Source organism: Ornithorhynchus anatinus, chromosome X5 (genome assembly GCF_004115215.2).
Source record: "Ornithorhynchus anatinus isolate Pmale09 chromosome X5, mOrnAna1.pri.v4, whole genome shotgun sequence".
Taxonomy (NCBI): domain Eukaryota; kingdom Metazoa; phylum Chordata; class Mammalia; order Monotremata; family Ornithorhynchidae; genus Ornithorhynchus; species Ornithorhynchus anatinus.
This window is the reverse complement of record NC_041753.1, coordinates 52499083-52513174: the sequence shown is the minus strand read 5'-3', so window position 1 is coordinate 52513174 and position 14092 is coordinate 52499083. Positions and strand designations below refer to the sequence as shown.

At 48.1% G+C, this 14092-nt stretch overlaps 1 protein-coding gene across 1 annotated transcript in view; it reads left to right on the top strand.

The window, feature by feature from the left end:
* RCL1 (RNA terminal phosphate cyclase like 1) overlaps positions 1 to 14092 on the top strand; it is a 41118-nt gene that overhangs the window by 13553 nt on the left and 13473 nt on the right. Inside the window, exons 4-7 of the mRNA XM_029054702.2 lie at positions 6364 to 6438; positions 7650 to 7774; positions 10395 to 10520; positions 12918 to 13074. Coding sequence (XP_028910535.1) covers positions 6364 to 6438; positions 7650 to 7774; positions 10395 to 10520; positions 12918 to 13074 — 483 coding nt within the window. The remainder of the gene's footprint in view (positions 1 to 6363; positions 6439 to 7649; positions 7775 to 10394; positions 10521 to 12917; positions 13075 to 14092) is intronic.

Sequence of the window (14092 nt, the reverse complement as noted above, 5' to 3'; positions counted from 1 at the left end):
GACCACAATAGAAGCCCCAACTGGGGGATGCTGAAAGAGTTCTTCATATTTCTCAGCACGATGTCTCTTCTGGAAAGTTCCAGTCCAGTCTTTATTCCTGGAATAGGCTTTCTTCCCCTGGCTCTGAGAGAAGAAGCGAGTGAAACTCAAAAAGAAGTTAACGAGCCATTTGAGGCTCAGGTCACAGAGTGCTTTCTTAAGCCTAGAGATGGGGGTTGTTGAGCAAAGCTCGCGCTGGCCCATCTGCACAGGGAAGCCTGTTTGCAGGAAGAGAGAAAGGGGGAAAAGCCGCCACTTGTCGTGGGGCAGTTACTCAACTGTAGTTTCAGGTATCAAAGTGAAGCTAATTTCAGTTGTTCTGAGTGGTGTGTCAATCAGTGGTATTTATTGAGTGCTTGCTGTGTGCAGAGTGCTGCATTAAGCACTTGGGGGAATACACTCTTCAAATCCCTACTTAAAGCTCACCTCCTCCAAGAGGCCTTCCCAGACTGAGCTCCCCCCTTTTCTCCCTCTGCTCCCTCTACCCCGCCCCCCACCTCTCCGCAGCTAAACCTTCTTCTCCCCGCTTTCCCTCTCCTCCTCCCCCTCTCCCATCCCACCCCCTCAGCACTGTACTCGTCCGCTCGACTGTATATATCTTCATCACCCTATTTATTTTTTTTGTTTAATGAGATGTACATCACCCTGATTCTATTTATTTGCCATTGTTTTTATGAGATGTTCTTCCCCTTGACTCTATTTATTGCCATCGTTCTCGTCTGCCCGTCTCCCCCGATTAGACTGTAAGCCCGTCAAAGGGCAGGGACTGTCTCTATCTGTTGCCGATTTGTCCATTCCAAGCACTTAGTACAGTGCTCTGCACACAGTAAACGCTCAATAAATACGATTGAATGAATGAACTGTAACAGAATTACCTTGTGACCTCCATTCACTGTGTTGTTGTGACCTTGGGCAAGTCACTTAACTTCTCTGTGCCTCAGTTATCTCATCTGTAAAATGGGGATTAAGACTGCGAGCCTCATGTGGGACAACCAGATTGCCTTGTGCCTACCCCAGCATTTAGAACAGTGCTTGGCACATAGTAAGCGCTTAACAGATACCATAATTATCACGTGCTTAGTACAGTGCTCTGCACACAGTAAGCGCTCCATAAATACGATTGAATGAGCGAGTTACAAGTGCGTTCCAGGCTTGACACAAACGGTTACTGGATTCACTTTCCTGTTAACCCCTGCGAGTGCTGGCGGGATTCTCTCTTGTTCCCACCATCCATCGTCAAGTTGTGGTTCTTCCCTAGTCTTGAAAATGTGATCCGCTCTGTCTCCTCATGTCAGTTTGAATGGTGACAAACCAGCGTTGGAATTTTGGGAGCCATTGTCTTGGCTTTGGCTGTCCTCTGGTATTCAACTATTCCCTGGTTTCCAGATAACCAGGGATACCCTGCTGTCCACTAGCTAAAGGATCTGGGCTCTCTGCCTTTGGGAGGGAACGGCTTCATCGTCGCTGTCAGTGTAGGGTACCTGACTGGGGTCTGGTGTCCTCAGCCCGGGGTGGGGAGTGCTGAGCCAAACAGCTGCGGCCCACTCCCTCTTGCTCCGAGTCTCCGCCGCAGCTCTTTTTGGGGGTTCTTCCTCACCAGGTAGCAAGGCACTCAAGGCACTTGCAGAGGGGGACGTTTTGCTTATTGTTATTTGTTTACTTTTAAATGAAAGTCAGTCTCTCCCCACTTCTCAAGAACCTCTAGTGGTTGTCCAGTCACTTCCACGTCAAACAGAAACTCGTTACCATCAACTCGCTTCTGCTATCTCCCCTTGCTGATTTCCTTCTACAGCCCAGGGCACGCACTTCGTTCCTCCAGCGCCATCCTACTCACTGTATCTCGATCTTCCCCGTCTCCCTGCGGATCCCTTGCCCGTACCCTTCCTCCGGCCTGAAACTCCCTTCCTCTTTTTATACTCTCCCTACCTTCAAAGGCCTACTCAAATCACATCTCTTCTAAGAGGCCTTCCCTCACTAAGCTTTCATTTCCCCTGCTCCCTCTCCCTTCTGTGTCGCCTGAACACTCGATAGTCACAGCCCCACTGCGATTAAGTACATATCTGGAATTTACTTTAATGTCTGTCTCCCCCCTCTAGGTTGTAAGCTTCTTGTGAACGGGGAACCCGTCTACCGACTCTGTTGTAGCATAGTCTCCCCAGCGCTTATTACAGTGCTCTGCACACGGTGCTCAATAAATACCGTTGATTGATTGATTGCCAAACTAGATGGGCCCCTAAGGCTCAGTGGCTATTGCTGCTGCCTTCATGTTTGACTCTAGACTGTAAGCTCGTTGTGAGCAGGGAACGTGCCTACGAACTCTGTTGTATGGTACTCTCCCAGGCGCTCGGTCCAGTGCTCTGCACACGGCGACTGCTCAATAAATGCAAGTGATTGATCCCTTCACTCCTTGCCCTGTTTTCCTTCCTTGTCTTGGCTGGGGCCCCTGCTCAGGTGTATTATTCTGAAGGAAGGTCCGCTTTTATCGCTTTAGCAGCTTTCTGTTTGAAGTCATCTGTCTCCCCACTGGACCCCTTGCTCGAGTCGTCCATCTGATCTGGAGCTCCCTTCTCCTTCATATGTGGCAGGGCACCACTCTCCCCCATCTTCAGAGCCTTACTAAAATCACACCTCTGTAAGAGGCCTTCTCTAACTAAGCCTTCACCTCCCCTATTTGTCCTCCCTTAAGTGTATATCCTTATACTCTCCCATTTCCCCTATCTGCCATTTATTCTCATGTCTTTCTCCTCCTCTAGATTGCAGGTTCTTTGTGGGCGGGGATTGTATCTAGCAACTTTTTTTGTATTGAACTCCACCTCCAAAGTGCTTAGATCAGTGCTCTGTGCTCAATAAATAGCGTAGATCGACCGAATACCACCCACTGGTTGTGAGCAGGGAATGTGCCTGTTTTATTGCTATATCACACTCTCCCAAGTGCTTAGTCTAGTCCTCTGCACATAGTAAGTGCTCAAATACAATTGATTGACTAGCTCAAAGCTCTCCTCCCTTGCACCTGCCCCATTAGTGCTGAAGCTGATTTTGCAATGCAATTATATTCCCCAAATATAAGATTTTCATTTTTTTCCTATTGACCTAATTAGATGTAGGTGTCTGTAAATATGCAAAATTTGTTAAAATGTAATGCACAAATTGGAGATTCAACTGCGTCAGCCAGCTCTGTGCTGTCTTACAAAGTGGAAAGAGCTGTGTCTGGGAGAAAAATGTAATTCCCATTATATAATGAAGAAGAAATTCAATGGGAAAGTAGGATTCAATTTTTCAAGAACACATCTGTTCCATAAACTGGAGAGTGGATGGACTCTTTCCTATTTGAGAAGTTTTAAGTCTTCCAGAATTCTCTCAATCTTTCTTCCAAGAGCTACCAAAACTTTAAAAAAAAACCCAACAAGTATTCTTGACCTCCCTTCCCCCCCCCCTTTTTTTTTTTGGTTTTACCTTGGCAATATAGTCAATGTCAACAGCATATCATAACTTGTTCTGTAGAAAGAGACCAGCTTCCCATAGCAGGGCGAAGTGTCTCACCACCGATGGTACTCCCGCATCTCCTCCCCTATGGGTTTTAATTGTTAATGATGGCTGTATTAAGCACTTTGTGCGAAATACTGTGGTAAGCACTGAAGTAGATATGACAATCAGATCGGATCCAGTCCCTGTCTCACATGGGGCTCACGGCCTTAAGGAGGAAGAACAGTTATTTTATCTCCATTTTACAGCTGAGTAAATTGAGACCCAGAGAAGTTAAGTGACTTGCCCGAGGTTACAAAGGTAGGCCAGTGGCATAGCTGATTTCTAGTCCTCTATCGTTCCACTAAACTGTGCTGTTGTAATTTATGTTCTTAGCTCTAGAGAGCGTTCTTCACCTCATCATCTGATTTTTAATGTTGGGCCAGGTTTGGGGCCTCTCTGAAACCATAAATCACACTGGAGAAGACGAGTAAAAGTGGCTGCTGACACCCTCCACGTTGTTTACTGTTTTCACCCTCCCCGTCCCAGATCAGAAATATGAGCTCAGCCTGGACTTAACCCCAGTAGTGTGGGACTGTTATCCAGGTCAAAAGTTGGTTTAGGCCAGCGACCCCTGCCCCCAACTTCACCCCTCAAACATCATTTGGAATGTTCTGGAGGAGACTGGCTGGCTTTCAGTTACTAGTGTGAAAAGTCCCCTTCTACCCTCCACCCCGCCCCCCACACCTTTTCTCTCTCTCTCTCCCCCTCCCCCGCCTGCCCCCCAGGCTGAGCAGGGGAAGCTTGGTCTTCATGGACTTTTAAAAAACAACAACTGGGCTGTAGATCTGACTCCTAGCTCTGAAACCCAGCAGAGAAGATGTAGGTGTAGTAGGGTATTTCACCTTCTATCCTCCCCAGCGCTTAGAACAGTGCTTTGCACATAGTAAGCGCTTAACAAATGCCATTATATATATATATATATATATTGCCAAGCTATGTCTGAGATAGAAAGGAAGGTTATTGTGACTTAGTCTAGTCATGGGGACAGTTTGGGGTATTCGTTCAAGCGCTTACTATGTGTCGAGCGCTGGAGTAGATGGAAGAGAAGCGGGTCGGACCCAATCACTGTCCCTTGTGGGGCCAAGTAGGAAGGAGGACAGGTATTTCATTCCCAGTTTACAGATGAGGTAAGTGAAGCCCAGAGAAGTGAAGGGACTCGGCCGAGGTCACACAGTGGCCAGGTGGCAGAGCCAGGATCAGTACCCAAGTCTCCCGATTCCCAGTTCTGTGCCGCTTCTGCCCTAGAGATCTGGTTTGGAAAGCAGCGTGGCGCAGTGGAAAGAGCACGGGCTTTGGAGTCAGGGCTCATGAGTTCGAATCCCAGCTCTGCCACTTGTCAGCTGGGTGACTGTGGGCAAGTCACTTAACTTCTCTGTGCCTCAGTTTCCTCATCTGTAAAATGGGGATTAAGACTGTGAGCCCCACGTGGGACAACCTGATTCCCCTGTGTTTACCCCAGCGCTTAGAACAGTGCTCTGCACATAGTAAGCGCTTAACAAATACCAACATTATATTATTATTATTAACATTATGGTTTCTTAGGGTTCTCCAGGCAGCCAAGCCTGGCCTAAAGCAAGGTCTGGTTCCCTGGCAGATTTCCAAGTTGGCCTGATAGTCTTAAAACCTCTTGGAGCTCTAAATAGTTGCTTTGAAATCTTCTCCTTCATTATTTTGGACTGTGATCTCTTTTACTGATTTAAATCCTGATTGAACCATACTTCCAAACGGGCAAGATACACGGTCATGGCAGCTGGAGCCTGACCAGTCCTATTAATGGGATCCTGGGTGGAGTTCCTAATTCCCTCTCTACCCTGATGCTTTTAAATATAGGCTGTCTTATCTCGGTCCTGGTTTATGGGTATGTAGCGATGCAACCCCATATTCAATCCAGAAAATTGGAAACTGCCTGAGATTCTAACAGGGCCCCATAGCCCCAGCCCACTTTTACCTAAGTTCCTGGGAGGGCAGTGGAGGAGTGGAGTGAGCTGGACATATATGATGTCTTGCACATCTGCAATTGTCCCTTTGCCATACCCGGGCTCATAATCTCAAAAGGTGCTTAGGGACTCTTTGTACCTACCCGAGCTGCTAGGCTTACTGGCACCACGGTTCCTCTCGGCCTGCCAACCTGAGACCTGAAACTTGGGGGAATGGAGGAGGGATGAGTGAAAGCCAGAACCTTGATCCTGAAATCGTGAAGCTGGGCTGGCATAAGAAAGTTATATCGGAGATTAATTTGGACATAAACCCCTCTGTTTTGGATGGTCCAGGGGGAGAGGAGGCAGAAGGGGCTGGCAGGATGCTCTGAAGCATCTCTCAGAGGTTAGTCCAAACCCCTTTCTGATCTGGGCTAGCATCCTGAAGCAGAACAAACAAGAGTAGGCTGTTTACCAGATAGCTAACTTTTTTTTTTTAAATGGTATTTGTTAAGCGCTTACTATGTGCCAGGCACTATACTAAGCGCTGAGGTAGATTAAAAAAATAACCGGGGTTGGACCAGCCCCTGTCCCCACATAGGGCTCACGGTCATAGTTCCCATTTTACAGATGAGGTAACTGAGGCACAGAGAAGTTGTGACTTGCCCAAGGTGACACAGCAGACGAGTGGCAGAGCTGGGATTAGACCCAGGTCCGCTGACTCCCGGGCCCGTGGTCCTTCCGCTAGGCCATTCTGCTTCTCATTTCATAGCGCTCTATCCCTTCACATAGCGATTCTAGCTGAATTGGGGGTCTCTCTTCTTTATCTTCCTCCAGTAATCGTACCTTTTTATTTATTTTTTTTTTCAAAATCACTTCCCAGGTGGACGTTCTTAAAGCGACAGCTCTCCCTTTATTGAAACAGTTTGGAATAGATGGTGAAGCATTCGAGCTGAAGGTGAGAACTCACAGCATGCCTGCTTGTTTGGTTTTCATAGAATCCCTTGTGTTTCTGACAAGATGAGGCATTGGCCACTGTTTGCTGTGACATTACCCGACACAGAGGGTTACTGTCAATCCCGAAACGTAATCACGGTTGCTTTTTCGTATGCGGTCATAATTAAGTTCAGTGTTAAGTGACAACTCTATAAGATCGTATTGATTGAAACAATTGTTTGGTTAGATTTTTGGCCGAGTGGGGGAAAAACAAATTGTACACTTTTTGTGGAAGCCCCCTGAGGTAAGGTGATAGTTTCCTTCGATTACAGATAGGAAAGAGATCCACACAGACCAAGCGGCTGTCTTTTTAAAATCTGGCGTAGCCAGCATCACACTTTCCCTTCAGTCCCAACGAGGATGCGAAACAGGCGGTGGACACCCTCCAGACTATAAGGTCTTTGTGGGCAGGGAACGTGTCTTCCAACCCTGTTGTACTTGTACTCTTCCCGAGTACTTAGTATAGTGCTCTGCATACAGTAAGTGCTCAATAAGTATCATCGATTGCTTGATTGACAGCCAGTCAATCCACGTAACCACGTACGTTATCTGGGCACAGGATCATCTCTCTGGTTGGTTCCCGAAATAGTCTGATGATATCTCCCACCGTGCAGATACATCCAGCGTGGCTCAGTGGAAAGAGCACGGGCTTTGGAGTCAGAGGTCATGGGTCCGAATCCCAGCTCCGCCGCTTGTCAGCTGTGTGACTGTGGGCAAGTCACTTAACTTCTCCGTGCCTCAATTACCTCATCTGTAAAATGGGGAGTAAGACTGTGAGCCCCACGTGGGACAACCTGATTCCCCTGTGTCTACCCCAGCGCTTAGAACAGTGCTCTGCACATAGTAAGCGCTTAACAAATACCAACGTTGTTATTATTATTATTATTATTATCCCTCCTCCTCTTTTGAGAGTGCTTCTCTTCGGTTGTGGACTTTGATATTCAGAAACTCCACTGTTTGTGGTGGCTCTCATATTGGACACCTTCTCCCCCCCCCCCCCCGCCCCAGCCCGAGGTCATTGACGTTTTAGGTGAGGCCAGTCCCAAGATAAATATCCCCAAAGGGTGTAGCCCCCAGCCGGTTAATCCTCTGAGTGCCCTCTTTATGTGGATGTGCAAAATGTACCTCTCGCTTCCTGACTTGCTCACTTATTTTTCCTGGAAATGTTTGCAGATTGTCCGAAGAGGAATGCCCCCCGGAGGGGGAGGCGAAGTCGTTTTCTCCTGTCCCGTGAGGAAGATGTTGAGACCTATTCAGCTCACGGATCCGGGGAAGATCAAACGCATCCGAGGAATGGCGTATCCTTCCCGGCTGGTCTGCCGTGCCCCATTGGAGCTGTCCGTGGTTTAGATCTCTGCATGTGGTATCGGAGAGTGGTAGGGCTTCTCAAAAACGGGGACGATGGAGAATATAGAGGATCTGGCTTTGCCTGTAAGGGTGATCGGTAGATTCTTCTCTTGAACGCGTCTGAGATTTCAAAAACTTGGGAGTGGTGCAAAGGAGAATGAGAGAGTGATAGTGTGGGAAATTGGCAGGGACCACGGAAGTCGCATGGCCTACTGGTTAAAGCATGGGCCTGGGGGTTACAGGACCTCGATTCTAATCCTGGCTCTGCCACGTATCTGCTGTGCGACCTTGGACAAGTCACTTCACTTCTCTGGGGCACAGTTACTTCATCTGTAAAATAGGGATTTAATGCCTGGTCTCCCTTTCCTCTAAATTGTGAACGCCATGTGAGACTGGGACCGCGTCCAACCTGATTAATTTGTATCCACCCCAGCGCTTAGAACATTGCTCGGCACATACTAAGTGCTTAACGAGCACCATGATGATAATCATAATCACAGTGATTACAGCTGGACGTGAATTATTGGGCTGCGTTCTTGAGGTTGTGTATGGTGTACAGTGAAGAAGCCTCTTCTGTAGCCTAGGGCCTGCGCTGGCTTAGTATACGAGGGCTTGTTTCGGAGGAGTGGGAGGAAGAGGGCAATTTTCTGGCTGTGATGCAGTCCACGCTGGGTGGTGGAATCTGAGAGACCTCGTGATGCCCGCAGAACTGTTTCTTAGTCAGGATTACTTTTACTTAATGCTACTTCCTCCTGCTCTGCCTTTTTGTCTCAGCTGCCAGAGGGAGAGCAGGAAAGAATGGGGCACTTTGTTTTAGCCCAGTCGAATGGCACCAGTTGCTCCAGAACAAAGTCCCTCATGATTCCAGGCACAGAGCACAAAAGATAAACAAGGAAGATGGGTTGGGGGCAGGGAGAGGGAGAGGGTGGCTTTGATCGTGGTGTGATCTCCTTCCATGTGTTTGCCCCAGGCTTTCTAGGGGTGTGACTTCTCTGGAGAGAGTTGCATTCTCCCTCCCCTTCTCCTCAAAACGTTGGTTGAGAAGAAGGGAAGAGAGAGACTAGACACACACCGCCGCCGCCGCGCATCCCTCCGTGGGTGTGGCCTGCTGTTTTCAAGGCACCTGTCCAGAATTCCAGGAAGCGGCAGGCAACGGGCTTGCTTGGACCCCATTTTTTCCCTTCATCTGACTGCTCTCGTTCCAGAGAACCTTCACTGGGAATCTGTGTCTGTCCTTCCCCTCTCTACATGAAGCGGGAAGCCCAATATCTCCAGTGAGAATCGTGACCCTCTGGGGTTTGGGAGTTGGGGATAGTCCAGTCTGGCTGCAACCTGCAGGAGAGTGATTCGTGAATCCATATGCCGGTCAGACTGGGAATCTTCGGGCACCCCTGTTCCTTTCCATCAGACCTCATAGGCTCAAGGCCTGTGACTATTTGCCTAATGCTCTTTTTGGGTGATGTGATCAGCCTGGGTCCCTTTTATTGCAGAATCCCTCTCAACTCTTTCCCTTCTCCAGGCTTGGTGGTTTGGAGGAGGAGGCCGAAGTCATTTTTTTTGGATTCGGGAAAATGAATCGTGGAGCTTGATCTCTTAAACGATATCTGCTGACAGCTTTAAGAGCGTATTCGTGAGTCGTAGCCTTCATTATAGATTTGAGGACAAGGCTTTGTTTTTCAGTACGAGGAACAGCACACCCCCTCAAACTCCAAACAGAATACAGCAACCCTCATCTTGATTTCAACACAGTATGTGCTCAATACTCATCTCGATGAAATTTCCCACAGTGATGAGCTGTAAAAATAAATTCTAGGAAATCCTAGAGAAGAAGGCTTGGGGCTAGGGGTCTCCAGAATTGTCATTTGCTAAGGACTGGTTGCCATGCTAACCGAGGATCAAGCTGCTTGAGTCTTGAGGGAATTAATTGGCTTCTGGGTCCCTCTTCCCTTTCCCTTCTCCTTCCCCCATTATTTTCTTTATCCTTCTCTCTGTAGTCTTCGGATTTGCACAGTGGGTGGAGGCTATACTCTTCCCCCTTTATGGATTCCTGTCTACTTGTGGCAGGAACCGTTTGCCTAGACGGAACAAGGAGACATTCCCGGTTCAGTTACAAAGTACACTTACCACGTCGTATTGCGTATTAGGTCTATTGTAAGTTTTCTTAGAGAATATAGAAGAAATTAGAATGTTAGAATGGATGCAGCCATGCACCAATTTGTTTCGGCAACATTCTCTCCCCCTTCTTTCTCATCCCAACACCCCCAAGTGACAGTGGGATTTCAGTGAATGAGATCCGTATCCCCTACATGAACTCTCTAGGCCCAAATTGTTACTTGCCCCAGGCGAATGGACCAGTAGCTATTTTCATGGTTCCAGTGCTTTTTCTCTGAGATTGAACGCTCTTTAAGAGGAGGAGCTATTTGTCTGTTCTTGAACGTGTGCCTCGTGTGTCCGGTGTGGAACGGTGTACTCTGTGAGGGCTCAGTTGACCAGATGACACCGTCTCTGCACTCTTTCTGCATTTAGCCTTCACTTGTACAGCACAGTAAATGCCTTAACTGCAGATGACAGGTACTCTGTACGAGTGTCACCACAGATAGCCAACCGGATCGTGGAGTCTGCGAGGAGCATCCTGAACAAATTCATCCCAGACATCTATATTTACACAGACCACATGAAAGGGGCCTATTCTGGGAAGTAAGTACCCAAAATGCCAATTGCCGGAGTCTGACTCTGAAAGTTCGCTGACCATTTTTAGTACGTCCTTATTTAGAAAAGATCCGCTGGCCGGCTGTGACCAAAACTAAAATAGAACCTGCCACTCCCCATTTTGAGTATTAAGGAGCAGATCTGCAAGAAGGAAAAGTGTCGGTCAGTTTTGGGTTTGCTGTGAACTAGAGAAGCACTGTGGCCTAGTGGAAAGAGCACGGGCGTGGGAGTCGGAAAACCTTTGTTCTAACCCCGGCTCTGCCACGTGTCTGCTGTGCGACCATGGGCAAGTCACTTAATTTCTCTGTGCCTCAGTTACCTAATCTGTAAAATGGCAATTAAGACCGTGAATCCCATGTGGGACAGGGACTGTGTCCAACCTGACTAGCTCGTATCTACTCCAGGGCTTAGTACAGTGCCTGGCACGTAGTAAGCGCTAATACCATTAAAAACGAGCAAACAAAAAAAAAACTATGAAGCCGAGAAACTGGAGAAGATCCGTGGAAGAGCAAGGGGTTGCTTAAGGGATTGGAAAATAGAGCCTATGAGAGAAGTTAAGCAATTGGGGCTGAGAAGAGAAGGATAGAGGGAGGCTGTACGGGAAGGGTGTTGACCAGTGATTCTCTATGTCCTCTGAGTCCCAAACAGATGGAGAAGGACTTAAATTAAAACAGGAGAGATTTGGGTTGGAGGCGAGGAGGAATTTTTGATTTCCTGGGTTGTCGAACCCTGGAGTAGACTTCAAGGAAAGAGTAGATAACATTCTGTTGCGGGTGCCTTGGCTATTCATGTGCCTGGAGGAATGGACTAGACAAGATGAACTCTTGAGGTCCCTTCTGGCACTAGGCCGCATAGCCTGCATAGTCTAACTGAAATACTTGTGATGCGACTCTAATGCCCCTTGAAATAGCACTGGGTGTTTTATGTTAAAGGCATTCGAATTAGCTCACCTAAATTGTCTGATACTAGCCCGTCCAAGTGGGCTAGAAGTCAGCTAAGAAAGGATATTTTTTCACACGCATCCAGTTGCCTTAAGTATAAGTAGATGGGATCTGTAATTGTGCAGCCTACCTACTCTGATTAAAAAGAAAACAGTGAGTACTAAGTTTTTGCAGGACCTCTGGGTTTCAGTAAGCATAAGCAGAAGTGCAGATTGAACTGGGAAGAGAGGATGGTGTCCGCTAGCTGGCGAAAATGAGCTAGTTGCTGACAGCGTGGTGTGGAGAAAAGGACGTGGGTCTACGAGTCAGAGGATCCGCGTTCTAGTCCCTTCTCTGCCTTCTTGCGGGACTTCGGGGAAGCCATTCAGCCGTCTCTGCCTCAGTTTCCTCATCTGTGAAATGGAGATAGTAGTATCTGCCTTTCCCCAGCTCACAGAGTTGGAAGGACAAAAATGAGACAAGGGATGACAGCACGCTGGGAATCAAAGCACCATATAAAATCAACTTCTTATTGTTGAGAGGCAGCGTGGCCTGGTGGAAAAAGCACAGGCTTAGGAGTCAGAGAACCTGGGTTCCAATCTTGACTGTCACTTGCCTGCCATGTGACCTTGGACACTTCACTTTTGTGCTTCAGTTTCCACACCTGTAAAATGAGGACCAAATCTCACTTCACCTTAGACCGTGAGCTAAATTTCCTCTTTTCATTTGTTTTCTTTTTCTCTTCTTCTTTTCCTTTGTCCTCTCTCTTTTCTTCTCTTGTCTCTCTTCTCTTCTTTCCTTTTCCCTGGTCAGGCCTTAAATCAGGTAGAATTTCCCAACCATTTTATAATAATAATAATAATGATGACTGGTATTTATGAAACACTATGTGCCAGGCAGTGTACAGAATGCTGGGGGCAGAGTCAGGAAAATCAAGTTGGGACACAGTCCCTGTCCCACATCGGGCTGGCTCACAGCCAAAGTGGGAGGGAGAAGAGGTAATGGAATTCCCATTTTACAGTTGAGGAAACTGAGGCACAGAGAAGTGATGTGACTTGCCCAGGGTCACACAGCCAACAACTGGCAGAGCCAGGACTGGAACCCGGATCCTCTGACTCCCAAGCCCATGCTCTTTCCACTAGACCACGCTGCTGCAGATCTGTTCTTTTCAATCCAGCACTCTTGTGGGGGAAGAACAAGAGTCACTTGTGGTTTTTTGAGTTGGGCAGGGCGAACCGGTACCCTCTATTTTGACGAGTCCTCTAAGAATCTGATTACAATTGCCGAATACCACGGAGCCCAATTCTGAGGGGTAGTGTAGCAGATTCGAAACTGGCAAGAGAGGAGAGTTGCCTGGTGGTTGAAGGGTCTGCTGGCTCGCCTCCACCGTTCCTTCCTGAAAGAAGGCGTGTAGTCGAATCCGCCAGCCTCCCTCACCGTGAACGTCCTGGGTGTATGCTTGCAGGTCTCCGGGCTTCGGGCTCTCTCTTGTCGCCGAGACCACCAATGGTACTTTCCTCAGTGCTGAATTGGCCTCCAACCCCCGAGGTCAGGGAACTGCTGTGCTACCAGAAGACCTGGGCAAAAACTGTGCAAAGCTGTTGCTTGAAGAAGTTTTCCGAGTAAGTTTTGCAGCCCGCTGATGCCTTCGCCGTCTCGACTGGCTGAGCTTTCTCCCCTTTGACTAGCCAGATGGAGGGATGTCGAGGAAGGAGCATGGGAAGCTTTCTTCGGAGTGGTGTGCGTCAGTTTGGTTTCCTCTCTCCTGTTCTTCTAGCTTTTCCAGCCATTCAAGTCCAGAGAGTGAGGTTGGCAGCTGGATTTGGGAAATTTATTCTAGGATGCCTCTCCTGAAGGGGGGTCGGGGGCAAGAGAGAGCGCGTGAGCCCACACGTTCCAGCAGAAAGACATAATCCTTTTAGTAACGGTGGCATTTGTTAGGTGCTCTATGTGCCGAGCACCGTACTAAGTGCCGACTTAGATACAAGAGTAGCGGGTCGGACACAATCTCTGTCCCTCACGGGGCTCGCAGTTTAGGTATTGAATGGCCTTATTACAGAGAGGAAACTGAGCATCAGAATAGCGAAGCGACTTGCCCATGGTCACACAGCAGGTAAGTGCCAGGGGCAGAATTAGAACCCGAGTCCTCTGACCCCAAGACCCCTTCTCTATCCATTAGCCCACGCTCTTTCCCATTCTGGGTCTGTGAAACCCAGAACCACAGCTCAAACTTTGGGACTGGCTAACAGGGGAGAGCTCTGAGTGCTAGACTCTACGTATTCAATCTGTCACCAAATCTGGTTGGTTCTACCTTCATAGCATTGCTAAAACCCATCCTTTCTTTCCAGCCAAGCTGCTACTACACTGATCCGAACACTTATGCTAGCCCACCTTGATTATTACATCAGCTTCCTTGCTCACCTCCCTGCCTCCTGTTTCTTCCCCCTCCAGTCCATACTGTACTCTGCTGCCAAGATCGTTTTTCTTAAAAACAATAAAAAAAACCAAAAAAAGCCCATCCAGTCTATGTTTTCCCATTTCTCAAGACCCCTCAGGCGTTGCCCAACCCCCTCCGCATCAAACAGAAAATCCTCACCATTGGCTACCATCTTGCCCCCTCCTAGCTGCTTTCCCACTACG